We start from the raw sequence: 20,878 nt of genomic DNA, 5'->3' as shown, positions 1-20,878 counted from the left end.
CCTTAATTTTCTCATTGTCTGAAACTGATTGTATCTTTTTGCCTTTCAGTAAGTTTCACTTAGTTGCAATTACTTTGGCTTCAAAATCTTGAAATCGAATGAATTAATGAAAATGGAAAATCAGAACTCTTTCCTAATTAAGAACTGAGCTTTTCAAGGAATATGAAAGGATTTAATTTAGAGAGAGATGTTTGGAGAGCATGAAATGTGGCTTGAAGGAGATACATGTGCATTCAATAGAGCTCACTGAGCCCAGCCAGATTTGTATTGACAGGAAACAAAAAGCATCTGAAATCCTCTTTCAGTGATAGGAAAATTTATGGGATTTCTTGAAGCTCTCCAAGTTGACTTCCAGTTCAGGGAAATGGGTGGCCATCTCTGTGTCTCAGTGGACACAATTCCTGCTGAATTCCTCATTATTTCTCCCTGTGGCAGTTTGCTGAACCTTTGGAATGGGATTTGGGGTTTTATTTTCCATGGCTTTGTAGCCCTTCCGGATGGATGGGGGGAATCCTCTGTGCTGGCACTGCTGCAGGTGACACTGAGGGGTGAAAGGAATGGCTCAGGTACTGACTCTGACAGTTCAGAATGGATTTTATCTTGTACTATCCCTGAAATCCCATTCTGTTCTGCTGCTCCCCCAGCAGACACACACACCTTGTGTCACAACCCCTGTGTGACACCTGGGCTCACCTGCTGGTGCTCTCCCCAGGCAGAGGAACAGAGCACACAGCACCTGGAGGAGAGGCCATTTCTTATCTTTGTAAATTTAGTAGTAATTATCACCATAATTCCCCTGCCCCACAGTGCACAGCACGTCCTGGGCTCCCCACAAGTGATGGCTGCAATAATTCCGTGTGTGGAAGGGGAGATGTTTCCAAGGAGGGTCAGGCTGGCTGCTCAGCTCCAGCTCTGTTCTGGAACAGTGGATGTGTGGGTGGGAAAATGCAGAGCTATTAGCTGGGAATACCCTCAGGAAGCATGGTAGGACAAATGGAGTAAGGTGCAGAAAATATAATTACACGGGTAATGAGCTGATGAAGCCTTTGACATGGTCCATGCTTGACCTTGGCTTTTTGAGCACATGGGGAAAACGTGATGTTGTAATCAAACTCCTGGTAAAAGGAGGTCACAGCCCCCAGTGTCCTGACAAAGAGAAGGAATTTCACTTTTCCAGACAGGAGCAACCCAAATGGGATCCAGTACATTTGCACTGCACGGTCCTCAAAGAAGTCCACGTACATTTCAAACTGCTCAACAAAATATCAACAAATAGCAGCAGCTGCTGACTCCCATTACAATTACCCGAATTGCAAAGGGCCGTCTGCAGCGAGCTCTGCTCCATAACTGAGGCAACCCAGCCCCAGTGAATTGCTTCCTGCCTGCCAGCACTATTAAGTTGTGTTTTGTGACAATTTTCTCCAGCCCAGGCATGTTTGTTTTCTTTGCACAGCCTTGCACCAAGCATTGTTTAAGCAGCACATAATGGATTCCAACCAAGAGGTGCTTTCTGCTCCCATCTGTTTGATGGCACAGCGAGCAGTTGTGATTCATACGTGCAGTGTAAACACTGGGTAATGACTGTGGCTTTCCTTTCAGCCAATTCCAGGTTCTTTCATTCCCGGGCCAGCTTCTGGGCTGGTTTTGAGGCAGGGAAAAAATGTCTGAACCAGGCTTGAAACTTTCAGGTGTTAAATATCTCTCTAACGGAATGACCCACCTTGGTGTAGAGGTGACAGTAAAAGCTGCCATGAGCAGGACCTGCCATGAGCTTCTCAAATCTCCAAGGCTGTGTGGTGTCCAGTTGCCTTTTCTGAATATAGGGCCACCCAGATACTCCCCCAGAAACTTCCAGGATATTTCCACTTTAAACTTTTGGGGCAACATCCTTGGAAGTATCCAAAGCCAGGTTGGACACTGGGGCTTGGAGCAGCCTGGGACAGTGGAAGGTTCCCTGCCCATGGCAGGGGTGGCACTGGATGAGCTTTAAGGTCCTTTTCCACCCAACCCAAGCTGTGGTTCTGTGAATACAATAAGGAAAATAAATATAGGGGTTGATTCAATTTTTAGCCCATTTTTTAACCAGACTCTTCAATGAGTTTTTTGTTTCGCTATTTTTTCCCCCTCTATTAAAAATATTTTTTTATTGCCAGATCTTTCAAAAACTCAAATCTGTGTTGGTACAATCAGTCAACCTCCTGGCCACACCCTCAGGGTGCCAGAGGACAGGCAGGGCTCTGGCCAGTTTAGGGCATGGGATGGGATAGCAAACACACCCTTCCATCAGGCTGGGATTCAACAGCTCTGCTGCTCCTGACCTGCTTCCAAGCTCAGATCCTGCTGCTGGTCCTGCTGGGCTGCTTGAGAAGTCCTGCACTCCATGGAGTCACATCAGTGCCTGGATGAGCAAATTTGGGGATCTTGGATAGATTAGTGGAAATGACCCTTGACAGAGATGTTGTGTTTGGGATACGCTGCAGCAAATGAGGGCTGGCTAAAAGCACACGTATTTTATTATTATTTTTATTACTTGTTCTTACTACAAAATCGAGTTCACACTTCAGTGCAGTCATTTCATTCAGTCAAAACCACATGCTGTTGCATTTTCATTTCTTCCCTTTTTTTTTTTTGTGGCCTGTGAATCCAAGGAATCCCCTCCCCCAGCTGCAGAGCAGACTCCTCACAGGTCACCAGGCACTCAGGGAAGGGCAATAAATCCACACCAAAAGCTGCCTTGGGCTGCTTTGCCCCCAGGCTGCTGCAAAGGCTCAGAGAGGCTCCCGTGCCTGCCCTGGCTGCTTTGTGTTCCAGCTCCCATCCCTCTCCCAGCCCACATCCTGAGCTGGAGCATCCCAGAGCTCGCTCCCCATCAGCTCTTTCAAAGTGCTGGCAGCACCAGTTCCCCTCTTCATAACTCACCCATGTTTGTTCTCTCAGAACTTGATTTTGAAAATCTTTCAAGCATTTTTTTTTTGTTGTTGCAAGGTTTGTACTGAAGAGGGAATACTGATTTTGACCTGGTTTTAACAGATCTAGTTCAGAGGATAATTGGAGAGCTGCTGTAAAAACCAAGGGCTGTCCTATTTGCACTGCTTAGATGCAATAAAAAAAAAGAATTGATTTTACTTTGTTTTTTAAAGTATAAAGCTGAAAATTTTCTGCTAATCCCTTTTTAGCTGGTTAAATGCACCTTAATATATTTTAGCATAACCTCAGTGGTTGATAATGAAAATATGGTGTAAAGGCTGAATTCAGGTTTTATGCCTGACTTTTTATTGATACTGAATAAATTCACAACATAACTCAGCCTGACAAGGTGCAGATTTCTTTCAAACATCAAACCAGTTATTTTGGATCTGCTCCTAAAATATTTGCTGTTTGGTGTTATGACATTTTAAACATGTTTTAGCCTGGTTATCCTTTGATTTTTAAGAAAATGTAAATCAGGAATAGCTCACAGAGAGGATGTAGCTAAGTTGTAAGCATGTTTTCCCTTTCCAGGAGCAGTCATTAGCTTTGTATTCCTGCATGGAAAGCAGGAAATGGGGAGCTGGAGCTGTGCAATTTTATTGATTTTGGTCTGGCACAATGAACTTCTGGGTTTCCTCTTTCTTGAGCATTGTTTGCTTGGATTTTTTAAGTCTGGATAGGGATTCTGGGGCACCAATAGTGAGCAAGGAGCTGGGAATTCAAACACAGATATGGAAATTCACAGCACCTTCAGCAGGTGCTGCCAAACAACCTGATGGGCAGGGGCTGGCCCTGGCACTGCTGCAGAGGCAGCACACAGAAACATTGAGAGTTTTCATTTTAATTGAAAGTGCTTTTCGCTTATGAAGAGAAGTTTCCCAAATTTGGGTTGTTCCCAAGTGCTGCTATTTTATCTGCATCCCATGAGCTCCATGGTGGGGGTTTCTGCCAGCTGGTGGAAGGTTTTCCTGCTCATTGCAGGGGGATTGGACTGGATCATCTTTAGAGGTTCCTTCCAACTGAAACCATTCCATGATTCCTGTAAGGAAGCCAGGGAAGGAGCAGAAAAATTGCTTTAGGACCTCAACTGCCATGGGTTCTGCCACATTGTGTGGGGCAGAAGGTTTTAAAAAATATATACATTTTTTAATGTGTATATATATAAATTTTCCATAGATTTATAATATGGCAGTGTGGGGAGCAGGAAAAGGAGAGGGTGGAAAAGCCTGACTATCTCCAAGCAGCAGTTGCAATTTGCTATAGGAGTTAAGAAAAAGAAGACAAAAATATTAAAGAAAACCTAACAAATTTAGCTGTTGTGCCTTCCAGAAAGAGGAATCTTGCATCTCTCTGTACAGCCAGCAAGAAAGAAAAAATCTGATCATTCTGCTTTCAAATAATCTCTTTAAAATAAACTTGGGGACAAACTTGCAAGTTCTTTGGTTTCCTACATTATTGGAATGGCTCAGCCAATTTGTTAAAGGCTTGGGAGTCTTTGCTAAGCCATTAAAGAAAATAAAAAAACAACTGCAAAAGGCTCTGTTCTCTTAGTTGGTGCTCATTATAAGCAGCCACAGGGATACATCCTTCTCATCTGAGAGCAGGCAAAGCACAGCTGAATGTGCTGCCCCCAGGAACCTGCAAAACCATAAGAATTAAATGTTTATGCTTTTCATGACCTGCACCTGAAATATTGCTCAGTCTTGGAGGTGTTTGCAGAAAATGTTGCACTTTGTGTTCGCTTCTAAACTGAAGCCAAAAGAAAACCAGGAAATGTTTATGGATTTAAAAGCATGGCATACAATTTACAGCATTTGTTGCAGGTTGTAGTTATCTTAAATGTATATATTTTGTAGACAGCTTGCCTTTGTTGGATTGAGTTCCAGTTTCCATGGTAAGATTCCCTGAGTGACTTTATTTCTTATAGATTTCCCAGCTTCTCCCTTTTTGTGTTTTATAGATAGTAGAGGAATAATATCAGCCCAATGATCTGATACTGTAAATACACCTTTTAGCACTAAATGCAGAATGTCAGTGTATGATAAATGAGAGAAATAAAAGGTATTTTCATATAGATAGCAAAAAATGGCATGGAATTTTTCCCTGCTGGAAATAATGGACTCTGTTCCCCAGTTATGCAGTTTCTAATTCCTGGTGTTAAGTCTTCTGATCAAAAAAAAAAAAAAACCCTCTATGTGTGTGGAATAGGAGTACCTGATAAATCTCAAAGGTACTTAATTTCCAGAGCTGTGTTTAGCAATTAACAATCTCAAAACCTCTATTTTTTTGTGCTGGAATTTCTGGTTTTAAGAGCATAGAGAAGAAAGTACATGGGATCATGGAATCACAGAAAGGTTTGGGTTGGAAGGGACCTTAAAGGTCATATGTGGACCTTAAAGGTCATCTAGTGCAATGCCTCAGCCATGGCAGGGACACCTTCCCCTGTCCCAGGTGCTCCCAGCCCAGTGTCCAGCCTGGCCTTGGGCACTGCCAGGGATCCAGGGGCAGCCACAGCTGTTCCAGGGCCTGTCCACCCTCACAGGGAAGAGTTTTTTGCCCAAAATCCCATCCATCCCTCCCCTCTGGCAATGGAAGCCATTCCCTGTGTCCTGTCCTATCATTGTCACCACTAATAATGAAGGGATGGGACCACAGTTGGGCTAAGAATGATTTATTGCTCAGACAAACACCAGTCTCAGAGGCTGTGAGGTTTCAGAGGAGCCAGCACTCGGCCATAGCTCAGAGCAGTCATAAGTTCTTTGTCACAAGGCAATACAGAACTTTCTACCCCAATGGACAGTTGCCACAGGGTTTATTTTGCTTTTCTGACCTGTCACCTTTACTCACTCCTGCTGCACTGAGGATGCTTTTGTCCAATGGCTTCTGTCTCACAGGCACACATCTGCTTCTGTTCTAACTTCTAAACTCTCAGTAATGCCACACAACCCCACCCCTACACTGGAAACCCTTCACCATCTCATCAGTGCAGTTTCTCACTTACTGAAGTCATATTCTTACTTACAGCTATAGGAACACAAGTTTATGATTTTTCTGCTTAATATCTGTGTATTGTATTTTTACATCAGTCTAAGCTTCTTCCAAGGCTGCAGATCAAACCCTTCAGTGTCTGTGGAAGTTTCTGTTTTTCTGATTCCCACACTGTTCTTCCATGCCTTGTCCCCAGTCCCTCTCCAGCTCTCCTGGCGCCCCTTTAGGCCCTGGAAGGGGCTCTGAGCTCTCCCTGGAGCCTTCTCCTCTCCAGGAGCATTCCCAGCTCTCCAGCCTGTCACTCTCATCACCTTTGTGGCCTCCTCTGGACTTTCTCCAAGAGCTCCATGTCCACGTCCTGCCCCAGAGCTGTGCTCCTGCTCCAGGTGGGCTCTCTCCAAAGTGGGAGACAGCAAACATCAGTGCTTTTAGCACAGTTTAAAACTGTGGATGAAAAAATGCTCCCAAATGCCCCCTTGGTAGAATCCTTTGTCCATCCAGTCATTGAGTCTGGTTTGACTTGATGTAGTTTCTCTGTCCTCACACTGAAGGCCAGGCAGGTAATTATGAAATGTGACCCTCTGTGAGGGGAAGGATTTTATTTAGCTCCCTGTGGAATGTCAGGAGCCATGCTGCATACAACTAATTACAAGCCATAATTCTCCTCTTAATTATTATTTTTTCCTTTATATCTTACTGATTTTTACCCATTTCAGCGCTGCATGGGCCAAGGTCACCTTGGGCACAGGCAAAGCTGAGCCTGTTGCAGGGCTGGCTTTAGCAAAGTTAATTCCAGCTCTGGAGGGCCTGGAAACCACTTTGCTGGATTAAACAAACCTGCCTATTTCAGTCTGGCCCTGTCAGGATATAATTTCAAACTTGGAAACCAGAGAAGCAAAATGACCCCTTTTGGTTCTATTTCTTGTACTGATCTCTATCCTCAAACTGTGGATTTAGACACTGGATACAGCTGAAAATGCATTTCTGTTTCCAAACGAATTAATGCCGCTGGTTTGAGTTAATTTTCACTCTTTTCCTTATCTGTAGATATTTCGCTTTATTTCTATTATATAATTGCTAGAATTTATTTAAAGTTGTGTGTGCTGATCTCACTCATGCACCTCAATCCAATAAAATCCTTTCTTTTTATAGAGAGGGAGCTGCAAAGACAGATGTTTTAGGACTCCCCATTCCATCTTAATACATTTGAAGAGTTTTTTCCTCTTCAAATGTAATAAGAAATGACTTGGAGTCTTCTCTCCCAGTCCCAGTAGGGAAAAGCTCACAGCCCTGCAGTGGGATCACAGCCCAAAGGAAAGGGGGATCCAGCAATAATTAAGATTTTGCTCAGTGACAAATCCTTTGCATTCAAATTTCAGAATGGGCATCCCACCAAGGTGAACAAATTTTATCCCAATGTATCTTCTCCAAAAGTATTTCAGGAATAGAAATGGGTTATTTTGTGCCTAGATATCATTATTATTAGACTGTATTCCTAAGACCACCCCCACATTCACAGGGGAAGCCCTTAATCCCTAAACCATCCTTCCTTTTCTCTTTCTCAATGAGGATCAATGTAATTTTAAAAAGGGAAAAAAAGCAGTACTTATGAAACATGTACTAGTTAAAGTAGTTTTACTGCAGAACTGTTCTGACTCAGAAATAAGCTGCTGCCCCTTCATCTTCTAGTTAATCAAGTGCTGATTTATTGGTCTTTTTAATCTGCTTTATCAGTGAGAATTCTTGCTTGACCTTGACTTAATGTTTCACTAATTTCCTTCAGAATATTGAGTTTTTCTAACATCAATTCAGACCAAAACCCCTCAGCTCCAAGTAAGAAAGAAGCAAATTAGGCGGGGGAATGCTTTTCCTGGGTTTTTTAATACAATTTGATGCAGATTTTGGAAGCAAATCCTCTAAATAAGAGGAGAAAGTTGTGGAGATTCCTACTTCAATCATCCTGAAGTTTGGCCTCTTAGGATATCAGGGAAAAACTTGTGTGCACTGATGAAATCTTCTCTTATGCCACAAAAAATATTACCAAAAAAGGACAACAGCAAACTGCAGTTTTAGGAGAGAAGTAGAAAAATTGAGTCTGTGAGAAAAGAAAGTAGATCCCCAAAAAATTCTTCATTATGGTTTAAATAATGTCACCCTCATTTGGTCCATGGCTTCCACAGTCAATAATTTTAAAGGGATCAATATGGGAGTAAGTTTTGGCACCAGCATGGAAATTATTTTTGTGGTTCTTAAGGAAGACTTAGAACAAGTGGCTCTCAAACATTCTGAGGAGGGGGCTCTGTACCCCCAGAAGGTGCTTTTCTGATTATTCTCTGTGGAAAATATAAAGCTGTGCTCTAATATCTGTATTTATAGTCATTTCCATTTCACCCTGCGACTCAGTTCTGAAAATACTGATTGTAAGGAGAGGGTATCAAAGTGTTTCATGGGATTTAACCTGAACTTCTAGGGGGTTGTGGCAAAAATGTGCAAACACTTTAGGAAATACTCCACAGCCCCTGCAAGAAAAGCTAAAAAACACCCAACCCCTAACAAACAAAAAACCTGAATTAATTTCACAGCAGTATGGATTAAAAAAGAGGAGGAAAAACTAAAACACAAACCTCAAATGCCCTTTCTGAAAGAGACTCATTTTTCTTTACCATTAGAAATTTGTAATTTCAAGTGTTTCTGTTTGTAGTCACCCTAACACCTGTGCAGCGGGTAATTTTTGCTGTATTTGTGCTTATGAATTCCAGTCAGACTAAGAAAAAATATAGTCTCATCTCCTCGCAGATGGAAAAGAAGGAAATGAGCATTTGTTTGAAAGAAAAATCAATGGTGAAGCAAGATTCTGAACCTGGGTCTTGTGCAAAGCAGTGCAGCATCCATAACTGGGGCCATTATTGTGCTCCATGAGAAGAAGTTTCAGCTTTAGGAATTCTCTGAGAGATGATTTTGTCTTGTAACAGCCTGTTCTATTCTGCAGCTGCTTTTTTAACTTTGCAACTTTACCAACATCCATTGACTGTCAAATAAGTACCACTGTGAACTCATGAATAAACATAGTTGTCATTTCCATATTAAGAGGGCCTTCAGCTGAAAAGAATCCATTTGTGCCACTGCAATATCTTAATTATTTACTGTGTTATATTGTAATTAATTGTGGTTTGCTCTCTCAAAACTCCATATTCTGTAGATCTCACGGGTTTTGGAAGCAATGCACTAATATTGAAGTCATAATCAACACTGCTTCTAAATATTCATGCCAATAAATGACTCCCATGTGTTTGCTGAGTGCCAAGGATAGTCTGAAGCATTTATTTAGCATTCTAGTGGGATCTGGTTTCTGCAGAGTTCACAGAGATGCAGAATTTCAATGCTGTTGCTGAGAAAGCACGTTTGGATTCTCACGAGCAGGACACTTTGGATAAAGCAGTGGTATCTCCCTCCCAGCCTGGGCTCAATAAAGCCTGAGAGCACTGGGGAGTTCTCAGCTATTTCTCATTTGAACAATTTTGTTTAGTCTATGACAGCCTCCCAATAATTTTGCTTTTTAACAAACATCTCTAATTTTTCAAACAATTTGAAAATTGCTGCATTCCAGGGATGGGGATGCTCTGTCTGTCACAGGGGCTCCACTGGGGCTCTGCTGCAGCAATCACAAATTCAGACACATTTCTCAATAAATCAATTAAACACTAGAATCCTGAAATGGTTCTAGCTGCAATTGGCTGACACAAATCTCCAGAAAAGCATCTTGAATATACAGGGGAACAGCTGATTTATGGAGCTACTGTTGGAATTTCAAACAAGGAAATGCTGTCGTGCAAACCAGTGAGTTTGTTTAATTAAATGTAAGTTAAATGTAAACAGTTTTAAAATATATTTGAGCTGAGTCTTTTGGATCAAGAGTAGCCAGCATATTGCCAACTGTCCTTTCTCCTTGAAGTGCCTGTGTTAGGTGCATTGCCCCTTCCTGCAAGTCTTTATGCTCCACTGCCCCAAATACCCTCTCACAGCTCACCCAAAAATTACTGGGTTTACCTTTGGGTGCTTGAGATGAAAAAGAACTGGGATCTTAGAACCAGGGGAAAGGCAGTATGAAGATTGCACGCAGTCATGATGGTGCTTGAAAATGCAATCCAGATGTCCTGATCCACTCTGGAGTGCAACAGGGATTTCTGTGGGCTCTGTTGCTGGTGTTTTGTTTAGAAAGTTCTCTTAAATACTTGTATCTGCATAAATACTTTGTCTGTTGTCACAGAGATACTTGGTAATACTATTGACCATATTTTTATTGATATTTCACTTTTTTTGAACTTGACAATGCTTATGTGTCCCTTTCAACTCGGGATATTCTGTGCCTTTAATTCTGCAACACCACTTCTTCTTTCTTTTAAGATGAAACTTAATTCTGCCTTATGAAAAGCTTAAAATGCATCTTAAAAATTTGAAATACGTCTTGGATACTGGGAAGGAATTGTTCCCTGTGAGGGTGGGCAGGCCCTGGCACAGGGTGCCCAGAGCAGCTCGGGCTGCCCCTGGATCCCTGGCAGTGTCCAAGGCCAGGTTGGACACTGGGGCTGGGAGCAGCTGGGACAGTGGAAGGTGTCTAAAGGAAGGGGTTTTAAGAACTAAATGGTTCTTAAAACCCCTTCCTAGCCAACCTTCCTTTGACTCCATGATGTGTCCATTTCCCTGGCAGAGCCGGGTGCAGGATGATGGGCTCTGGGTTTGGACTCAGCCAACTCTGTTTTCCTTTTTCAGAACCACCCAGCACTGCTGCAGTTTGTAATTCAAGCTGAAAATAAACATCTGGTCATCGATCTGGAGAGGAATGAGTAAGTACCCTGCTGCATGGTCACTTTGTACTCTTGGAGGAGGGTTATAATTTTAAAATTGATGGTTTAAAGTTAATCTGGGGCCGTTTTTTCTACTGGTCCCCTATAAAGAGTCCCCAAACAAGAGAGTTTTGTTCCAGTTTGGATTATGGGTATTTGTGCATTGCTGATAGAGCAAGAATCTCTATGGTTGTGTGCATTTATGTGGGGTTGAAAATGGACATGTTGCCTCTCAGGATTTTCCTGTGTATTTCTTTTGGATTTGTCCTCCTTTCCTGTGGTAAGGCCTTTTATTTATAGTAATCTGGAATATCCTACAGTCTGTGGACTTTTTTGGGGAGGACTCATCCCTCGTAATGCTGTCTGCACCCATGATCTGCTCCATGCAGTGTCCGTCGAGGGTGAAGGGTCAAGACTTGGGGATTAACCCCTGCTGGAATGTTAAATGGAGCTCTCTGGGTTTGCTGGCAGGGGGCTGATGATGGGATGGTTGTGCTGTTCTTGCAGCCCCGGACCAGTGCGGGGCTTGAGCCTGTGTTTGTGTGCACCTTTTTCCATGTGCTCTTGGCAAATCCTGCTCATGTCCATGAGGTTTCAGAGGGGGATCAGGGACTGCTGTAGATGTGGTCCCATAGGCAGAGTTGTTAAAAAGCCAAAACTGTACAGGAATGAAATCACTGCTTTGAAAGTCCATGACAAATGGAAAAAGTCATCAAAGTCTTTGTCTACCCTGCAAGTGTTCTGTTTTCCTCTAAGAGAATCTCAAGGATGTATGGTGGGAATCCAGATCAGGACAACTGCGTGCTGTTTGTCAAAGGCAAACCAAAGATCACTCTCAACCCAGGGAAAACCTTTTACAACAGTTCCCAAGGATCTGTGAGTTGTGCAGGTTCCCCTGCTGGGGAATCAAAGCCACGAAGGTATTTTTGTCAGTTTAATAGAGGGAGAGATGCAGTTGGATGTGTCAGGAGGAAGGAATGTGCCTGTGAAAGCAAATGTCCAGGGGAGGCCAAGGACATCCTGCCTCGGGCTGGGGATGGACAACATCAATGGAAAACCATGGGGCACCTCTTTAGTCCTCTGGAGTAAAACAGTGCAAGATGCTTTTTATTCCCAGTCATTTGGATGAACCCCAACATTACCCAGCTGTGATGAATTCCAGTTCACTTTATTACTCGACATCAAGCTCAAATCTTGAGCTTCCTTTGTTATTTTTAAAGCCCCTTAGCTGTTGGAAACCTGTCCTTGAAGGGTGTGTAGATCCCCCATGCACAGGTTGCTGTGTTCCAGTAACTAGAGGAGAATTTAATTCCTTTAGTAAACAGGGATTTCACTTTATATTCTCTTAATCTTTGTCGAAGGGTGTGCCTTCCTGCAGGAATGGGAAGTATGCAGCAATTGAGGAAACTATTTACATTCCATGTCAGCGATTAAAAGAACATAAAAACATAAAAAACCATAAAACTGCTAATACAGGCTTTGCTGAACATACCAAACTCTCTTGTACCTGTAATAAAGGCAGATTTAGAAGATTGTAAGATGCAATCTCCACCTCTTTTAGAAGCAGGACAAGAAAATGCAATAAATTACCTCTACAGGCGTCTGTCTGACTGCGTGGATTTGGAGATGTTGAGATCTGCTCCTGAAGAAATACATTTATCATTGATTATTTTTCAGTTGGGGTAAACTGGGATTGTTTTTTTTTAGTTTGGTGGGGTGTCCAGCTGAAGGTTTGCATTCTGGAAGAGCTGTGTGTGGTGTTGACAGCATGAGGTTCTTCATCCCAGCAGGAGCTTCGAGGCAGTGTTGTGGAATGGAACCATCAGCCTTGCCTGGCTTTGGCATTTGTAGCACACGAGGCAGTTCACAGACCCCAAACCACAGGAAAAAATTGGTCACGGTCTTGCAAAATCATTTTGCTCTTTTCTTCACTTCTGACTTTGATTTTCCTAAGAGATTATGGTCTGGGTGTTGCAAGTCCATGCAGGAGTTTTCTCAGCGTGTGCATGTGTAGATCAGTTTCTGTTTCTGTAAATCACACCAGGCACTGCTCTGCAGAGCTGGGCTGTGCTTCCCAGGGACAACAGTGCCAAGCCCTTTGTGCTTGTCTGTGGAAATTGTGGTTGTGTTTCTTCTGCCTGTAGTGCAGGTGTTGGCTTTGCTGTGACTGGCACAGGAGGTGACGGGGCAGGAGCACCCTGCTGGTTCCAGGGACTCTGCAGGGGCATGGAGTGGGAAATAATGCCCAGGAGAGAGCTGAGAGCCTGCATTTCTGCAGAGCAAACATCTGATGGCAGCAGGCCAGGCTGGACCTGTGGGTTCCTGACTCTAGAGGTGGGAAAAGCTCATCAAAAACCTGGGAAGGGAGCAGCATTCCCATCCCTGTGTCCTGGGGATCTCCAAGGATGCAGATGAGCCCCTGCTCCCTCTTTCTGATATTGGTGTGGAACATGGAGCTCAAATACAAGCATTGAGCCATTTCTCACCTGCTGCAGGTAGGAGTGGAGAGAGAAACACAAACACCTTGTGTGGAGTAAAAAGCGGCAGCACACGAAGCTCTGAGACATGTGCTGTTATCTTTCTGTGGTTTCATGTAAAGCACTGGAGAATGGTGGGGGTGGAGGTGCATGGGACTCCTAATTTACATAATTTCTTCATTGGGTCATGCAAAAAAAAACCTGGATGTGATTTTCCATGATTAGGAGGAACAGCTGCTTTGAGTAGTCTTGACATTAAACTCCATTTATTGAAAACCTTAGAGATTTTCCAAACCTTGAGTTATGTTTCAAAACACGATTCAGATACATTAGACAACCCCAAGTGGGGAGCAACGTGTGAAACCATCTGTTATCTGTGGAAACACTGAATGTCATTTTGGTGGTTTCTGGTATTTAGACCCATCAAAATGTGTTCATATGTACTGGGCAAGATGTTCTGAGTGACTTCTGGAAGAGTTACTGGTACCTGACTTGGCAGCCTAGGGTTTGAAATCTCGATGGCTTGCAGCTGTTGAGATTACTTCTGTGGATATTCATTAAATACTTTGGTGATGAATTTCCAGGCGCTGCCCATTTGTAATTGCAACCCCAAAATTATTTGTGCTGGACTCAATTTGTCACAGGCAGAAAACCTGTGAGCGAGCTCACATTGCAAGTACATTCCTTACCATGATTTAGCTGCAAAAGATGATTGCACTCTTGAGAACCTTCAGCTCTGTAGTACCTTAAATGTTTTAGAAACACTTGTCATATGGAGAGATTTCCAGAATCAGCAAAGCATCCATCAGCTGCAAAATAAACCACTTTTTGGAGCAGCTGGCTGGGCTGGGGTGCATTACATGTGTAATACTGATGCTCTGCTGGTGTGCAAGGGACAGTAATGTATGCACTCAGAAATCCCTTGGAAGTTGATTGCAGCATGTGGGTCTTAGTGGGAAGCAGTTCACGGCTGTGTCAGTGAAACAGAGCCCCTGGAAGATTAAATCTGAGCTGGAGAGTGGAACAGTCTGTGGCTACTGGCTGCTTGTCTGTGACTGGAAACGTTTTGCTCTCTGTCAGGGCTAGGTCTGTACACAGCAAAGCTCTTCAGTGTTCTTTTAACTTCAAACATGTGAGTGACCCAGGTGAAGTCAGCGGAATTACTGATTTTCAAAGTTAATTTCATGCTTACATGATCTGCTGACAAAGGTCATAATTATGAATGTCAGAGCAATGTAACTGTGAACAGATGCTGAGGAACTTTCCCAGTGCTGACTCCTGTGTGTACCTGAGGCTGGGGATGTCACAGAAGGATGAAAAGCTGAGATAAGCTGAGGGCAGATGAAGGTGAGTATGGAGGGAGGATTGCTTTGTCCCTGAGGACATCAGGAACATCCCAGGTATGTCCTGGACAGTTTCCTTCTGCCAGGATTTCATTGTCCAGCTTTGCAGAGGGAGCAGTGAGGGTGACATCAGTGTGGCTGTGGCTGGTGGGCCACTGGCAGTGTCCATTGGAACATGGAAATGGAAAGAAAAATCTGGAATATTTTAGAGGAGCTGAGTTCACTCTTCATTTCCCCATCATTTTATGCTCCTTTTTGTCAGGTTTATAGCCCAGCCTTAACAAAGCAATATAAAAAAGGCAATATATGAGGTTACATTGCTGCCTTTTATTCCCTCTGTAAAAATTCTTCTATTTTTTCAGGAGACAAAATCCAACTCAGGCCTCCATCTTATCCTATAAATCCCTTAGGATCCCAGAGAACTCCAAAGGTTTAGGTCACCTCTGATTGTCCCCCTTGCACATTTTCCACTTCTTCGTGGAGACCCAGTAGCCAGGATGGGTTGGGATGTAATGGCTCAGTGTTGGAGGTCACTCTGAAAGCTTTCCCCCAGGACTGAGGAGGCTCCAGCAGAATTCCCTGGGCTGGGAATCAGGCAGCAGCCATCTTCATGCACAGTGCTGATACGACCAGCTCCAGTGAGGCTTCAGAGTTCAGCAATGTTTTGTTTCCTCTTTTTGGTTAAAAGAAAAGAAGTCGTTCTCTCCACTTTTCTGCCCGACCTCCCTGAATGGGAGCACTGATTGGTGTGCAAGTGACATTGGAGCTGGATTAATTTAGCAGGGAAACAACCCATTCCCAGTGCCAAAGGAAACAGCTGACAGGATTTGTTAATGAACTGACATGCTTCTATAGAATCAATGGCTTGAAATACAGAGAGAGAAACAAATCTAAACAAACAAACCCCAAGCAGAGAGCTGGGACCTGTCAGAATATACTTGCTATTATAATTCTGTGCTGTGTCTTAGCCAAAAAACTGTGACCTCAGCCTGGTTTATCTGCAAGTGCTGGAGCTGGCAGCGGTACTGCAGCATTTCAGCCTCAGCTGACAGTTGGGATTTCACTAGAATTGAAGTAAAAAGTTTCACTTTACTGGAAGGAGCAGTTTCTCCCGTTCTGCAATGGCACTATGGCAGTCAGGTGGTCTAAACCACACCAAAATATGGCAATTCAGCCACCAGAGCTACAGTAAATTGGGATCAGACTGTGGCTCTAAGGTACAGGTATTTCCCAGACGTTTATGGTTTAAAAATGCAATATTTAGCATGGGCATGAGAAAAAAGGGTTTTTTCCATATTTTTTAGCAATGGCAGTTGAGGTTGTGTGATCAGGGCTGCCTCTGGCTGTGTCATTATGGAGGGAAAGGGCTTCATCCCCATCAGGAGAGAAACTGCTGCTTTTTTTGGTCTGTTTTTTGTCTTAGAATCATAGAAAGTCTTAGGTTGAAAAGGACCTTAAAGATTACCTAGTTCAAACCCCCACAAACATGAGGAGTTCCCCATAAGGAGTTCCAACTCCTCACATGAAGACCCCAAAAGAAAGGAACAGTGAAAGAAGATATTTATGTGCTGATATAAGATGCTGGAAGGGGAGAGGATAAAAAGACTCAGAAATACAAATTCTGAGACATTTTTGTGGCTGTCATAAAGTCTATCAAAGAAAATCTTCTCTTCCAGTGCCTACAAAACAGGATAATGGGGCTGTGCCAGATTCCCTGGAGAGAAGAGAGGGCTGTGTCCTACTCACATCCCAAACCCCCCTGGTTTTGGGGACACACTCGGGATCAGGGGAGTCAGTGCTGCTCTGTCCCCACCCTGCAGCCTGGGCACAAGGGAAGGACTGAAGGATCAAACCCTTTTCCTGTGAAAACTGAGATGTGGGAAGTTTCACACACACTTGTGTGTGTTCTGCAGAACTACAGACCTCGTTCACACAGCAAACAAGATCAGTCTGATGGGTTTCTCTGCACAAGTGTTTTCCTGAGCTCCCAGAGTGTCATCAGCTGGCAGCTTTGAGCCAAGTGAACCCAAGGTTTTTCCTTTTTCACTCTGTCAGAGCAATCCTGAGCTGTCCCTTCCAATTAAAGATACAACAATAATAGGCAACTGCTAATAAATTTAATATAGAATCAGCCTGCTTTAGGTTCCACTCTTCGAATACATTGCAGCAGTAGACTCCAATATTTTCTGAGCTGTTTGAACCTCCCTTTGGTGTGCAGAATGTGAGGTTTTCAGCACTCCCCTTCGCTGTGGCTCAGCAGAGAGGTGGGGAGGAGAGCTGGCTGTGGGGAAGGAGCAGGAATGTTGTTCCCTCCCTCAGCCCCAGCGCCGTGACAGCGAGCACAGGCAACGTGCAATCCTCCAGGAGAGAAAATTCATAACAGGGGGGGAGACAGGAGATAAAAACCTTCTGGAAAGCTCGTGATCTCCTGCTGATAGTGCAGCCCACGTGGCGAGGAGCGCTGCGTGTCCCAGCTCCTTGTGCAGGCTGGCAGCCGGAGCCAGGCTTGCCTCACAAACCTCCTGAGGGCTCCTCACGTGGTTTTTCTATCTGCTCCTTGGGCAGGTTTCAGAATCTTCTGCTTGTTGGGTTGTGTTTTTTTTGTAAATTGGTTGCTGACAAGGGTGAGCAGTGAGGGGTGAATGCTGAGCTCTGCTCTGCAGCCTCAGTGCCCCGGCAGGGCCCGGCGTGTTTGAGCTCCTTCTCACAACGCCTGTACAGAGACCAAGCCAGACCAGGAGGGTTCTCCTGACCTTCAGAAACGCTTGTGGATATTGTTTTCTGGCTTCAGAACCACAGGCAGGGCTTAAAAAAGTTTTAAAATCACAGTTGAGGTGGTGAGGCCCTGGCACAGGCTGCCCAGAGCAGCTGTGGCTGCCCCTGGATCCCTGGCAGTGCCCAAGGCCAGGCTGGACACTGGGGCTTGGAACAGGCTGGGACAATGGAAGGTGTCCCTGCCATGGCAGGAGGGGCATGAGGTGATCTTTAAGATCCCTTCCAACCCAAACTGTTCCATGATTTTATGATTCATGGAATTTTCCCTTTCCTGAGTTTTCCCCCTGGGATTTTAGCTGGGGGTTGGATGTAGCAGAAGGGAGACAACAGGAGGAGGAAGACCTGGCAGCGTGTGTCCATGTCAGAACAAACTGGGAAGAGATAATACAACACAAAAAAACAAATTTCAAAAAGCAAGATGCAAGATTTAAGATTTGTTTTATCATGTCTTTCATTCTAATACTTGAGATTCATGTCCTCAAAGTTTTTTTCTGCTTTGCCACAAGGTTTTTTTAAAAAAACCCAGCAAACCAACAAAAAGCAAACCCCTGACAATATTGTCACAGTCATGCTTAAATCCTAAGGTTTGGCAGCTTTGCCATGCTGTGGTGATGGAGTTCAGATAAGCCTTCCCCTTGCATCTGCCCCACATGATTTCTGTTTTGAGCTCCTGGGATATGGTTCTTCTAAGGCTACATCCCTTAGAAGAACAAATTTGTATCACAAACCGAGTGTAGGGGTTTTTTTAAGGGGCTAAGGAGACACTGGTCATGCTGTTCTCACAGGATTTCATACCTCAGCTTCCTTTAAAGATCTCAGTCAGGAATTGTGTGCAGGAACTTTCACCTAAATGTTCATCTAGCCTGTCTCTCTTTTATATTATTTTTCTTTCTTCCTTCTTTCATTTTTTCTTCTTTATTTTCTCTTTCTGCCTCCTTTTCCAAGCTCCCTTACGAGGGATTTCCAGGTGTGTATGAATTTCCATAGGCACAGTAGGGCAGCCTTCAGCATTTCAAGCCTTTCTTTCCTGCCAGGGCTGCAGGGAAGGTGGCCAAAGTGCACAGACCCTTCTCTAAAAACCTTGGGGTCCTCCTCTGCCACAAAATCCATGGAAAGAGGAGGGGAAGCAGGGGAAGGGAGTGAATGTGTGTCCACAGCAGAGTGTGATTCCTGGATGTTTCCCTGGGCAGGATCCGATTCAACATCCCTGATGTAAGAGCTCCTTTTCCATTTCTCGAGCGCGGCGTGCGTGACTCAGGCTGCAGGCATGTCTGCAGAGCTGCTGCTGCAACAGCTGCCTCTCTGCACCTCCTTCTGCCTCTTCAGGAAATAAAAAAGGGCAAGGAAAAGACAGAGTAAAGAAAAAATAGGGAAGAAAGAGAGAAAAAGGCAGGTGAAAGGTATTTGAGGACAAGATTTTTCTGTATACGGGGCTGAATTCAGAGGAGAAGCAGACGCTTTGCTGGATGCTGAATTTGAGACTCTTTCCAGAAAATGTCAGTTCCTTTCCAAGTGACAGAGCAGTTTCTCAGGGCTCCAAGGATGGCAGAAGGGGCTGCTGGAGGAATCCAAACCCATCCATCCCTGCCTGCAGAGTGTGTGGGTCCAGGAGGTGCTCGTGCCCTGTCCCAGCCAACCCACCTCCCGCAGCCCTGCAGGGAAGGAGGGATCCCCACATTTATTTGTCTCATTTCCTCTCAGCAGAGCCTCGGGGATGAATTTGTTCACATTTTGAGAGCCTCGAGGATGAATTTGTTCACATTTTGAAGATGAAAAGCAGCGAAGTGTTGCGGTATCAGCCAAGAGGGCTGATGCAAAAAGCAGAGTCTACACAAGGACTGGGGAGGAAATACATATATGGAAACATAAGCTTGGCAAGAGGGTGCTTTTTTCCCCCTTTCTTTGATGTCTGGCCTCAGTAATCCAGACAGATTCCTTCAAGAAATGGGTCCAATTTATTCCTCTGCTTTTATCTTTCTACCTGCTCCTCATTCATTTGAAGTAGCTGTGAAAAGTACCTGGCTGTGTGTGGAAGGGTGCCTTTTGTAGGAATAAGGGAATTTGAGAGCGCTGGAATGATCCCCCAGAATGGGGCTGTTCCTGGCAATTTGTGCTCCCCAGTCCTCCAGGGAAGGGAGCAGAGCTTGCCTGATCATCTGCCCCACGTATCTGCAGGCTCTTGGTGTTGCTCAGTCCAGGAAAAGCTCAGTGTCCCCTTCCTATCTGATGTTCTTCCTTTCCCTAAGGGAAACAAGAGTTATGTTCAGTTTCAGCCCCAGTCAGGGTTCAGTTTCAATGCAGTCTTTCTCATGTTACATATTTTATCTGCCCAGCATATTCTGTTGCAGATTATGTATTAAAAGGTCATGTTTTATTACAGTTTTTTTTCCTGTAAAAAGAAAGAATAAGAAGATGTATCTCCTGTGCACTGACAATAAAACACGTAAACTTTTGGCTTCAGAAAAGCTGCATGTGACATTTAGGAATAAAAAAGCAAGCTTCATCACCAAATTAATCAGGAATACTTACATACAGCCCACTCTGACTTCAGGGGAATGGCTTCCCATTCACATTGGAAATGAATTTGATACATTTGAATGTTAATTTTACTCTGGATATTAGAAAAAGAAAAAAATACACAACTGGATGGAAATTAGGAAATGGAAGTAGAAATATTTTTTCAACTTAGCCTGAAAACCATGGAAATGACAGTTTTCTTTACATTGCACACAGCCCTCAAATGCAGCTTAGAACCTGTCAGCTGTGCCTCGTGCTGACGTGGTTTGCAGACAGCTTCTGCCTTTTCTCCTCAGCACTGGGCCTTGCTTGCACTTTGTGCCCTCCATCCCTCTCCCCCTGCCAAGCCATTGGTGAGGCAAACTCCACATCCCACCCCCAAACCCATTTATTCCTGCTCTAATTGAACACCAAGGCAGTAAATGCCTTATCAGTTTTGAAACAGGGGGCTGGATAATTCCAAGCAGATGTCTCCCTCTCCTCAATCACAACATCAGCTATGTCTTGGTCACTCTTGATTAGCTGATTCTTACATAATGAGGAGCTGCAGTTAATGGCCACTTCTCTGTGGGCTGAACTTGCTGAAAAGAGCAGCTTTGCCCCTGGAGAACAAGAGGCTGATGAGGCAGTGAAATCAAGCTCAATGGAATGAGGCTGCATTATGAGTCATTAGGAGGGATGACGCTCTGGGAACAGATGAAATATCCCTGATGGAGACCAGTTGTAAAAGCACATCTCGGCGCTTAATAAATGTGTTGGGGTGACTCAGAAATCCAGGGGCCACATTTGTCTCTCGGCAGTGTTTCCTGTGCTGGATGTGTCTGGCCTTTGAAAGGGACACCCTTACACTCACTGCATGAAAGATGACTCTACCATCAATATGAAAATAAGAGTGATCAGACCCCTTGAATTTGGCTGAAAAATGGGCAAGTCTCCCATAAAGTGCCTGCTAGGTGTAGTATAA

General features: G+C 44.1%; 1 protein-coding gene and 1 long non-coding RNA gene across 3 annotated transcripts in view; one reads left to right on the top strand and one right to left on the bottom strand.

Annotated features, from left to right (window-relative positions):
- The window catches only part of ADAM12 (ADAM metallopeptidase domain 12), a 176,742-nt gene that overhangs the window by 35,303 nt on the left and 120,561 nt on the right, over positions 1-20,878 (top strand). For both annotated transcript variants that reach the window (XM_064431572.1, XM_064431573.1), the window contains exon 3: positions 10,729-10,802. In XM_064431572.1, the coding sequence (XP_064287642.1) occupies positions 10,729-10,802 (74 nt within the window). The remainder of the gene's footprint in view (positions 1-10,728; positions 10,803-20,878) is intronic.
- On the bottom strand, positions 19,144-20,543 carry LOC135306939 (uncharacterized). The gene is made up of 2 exons (XR_010367670.1): positions 20,448-20,543; positions 19,144-19,638 (listed from the first exon to the last, which is right to left on the bottom strand). It is a non-coding gene; the product is annotated as an uncharacterized LOC135306939 (long non-coding RNA).

The sequence above is a fragment of the Passer domesticus genome, chromosome 8, assembly GCF_036417665.1.
Source record: "Passer domesticus isolate bPasDom1 chromosome 8, bPasDom1.hap1, whole genome shotgun sequence".
NCBI lineage: Eukaryota > Metazoa > Chordata > Aves > Passeriformes > Passeridae > Passer > Passer domesticus.
Note: the sequence above shows the minus strand (reverse complement) of the source record. Positions and strands in the feature narration are given on the sequence as shown.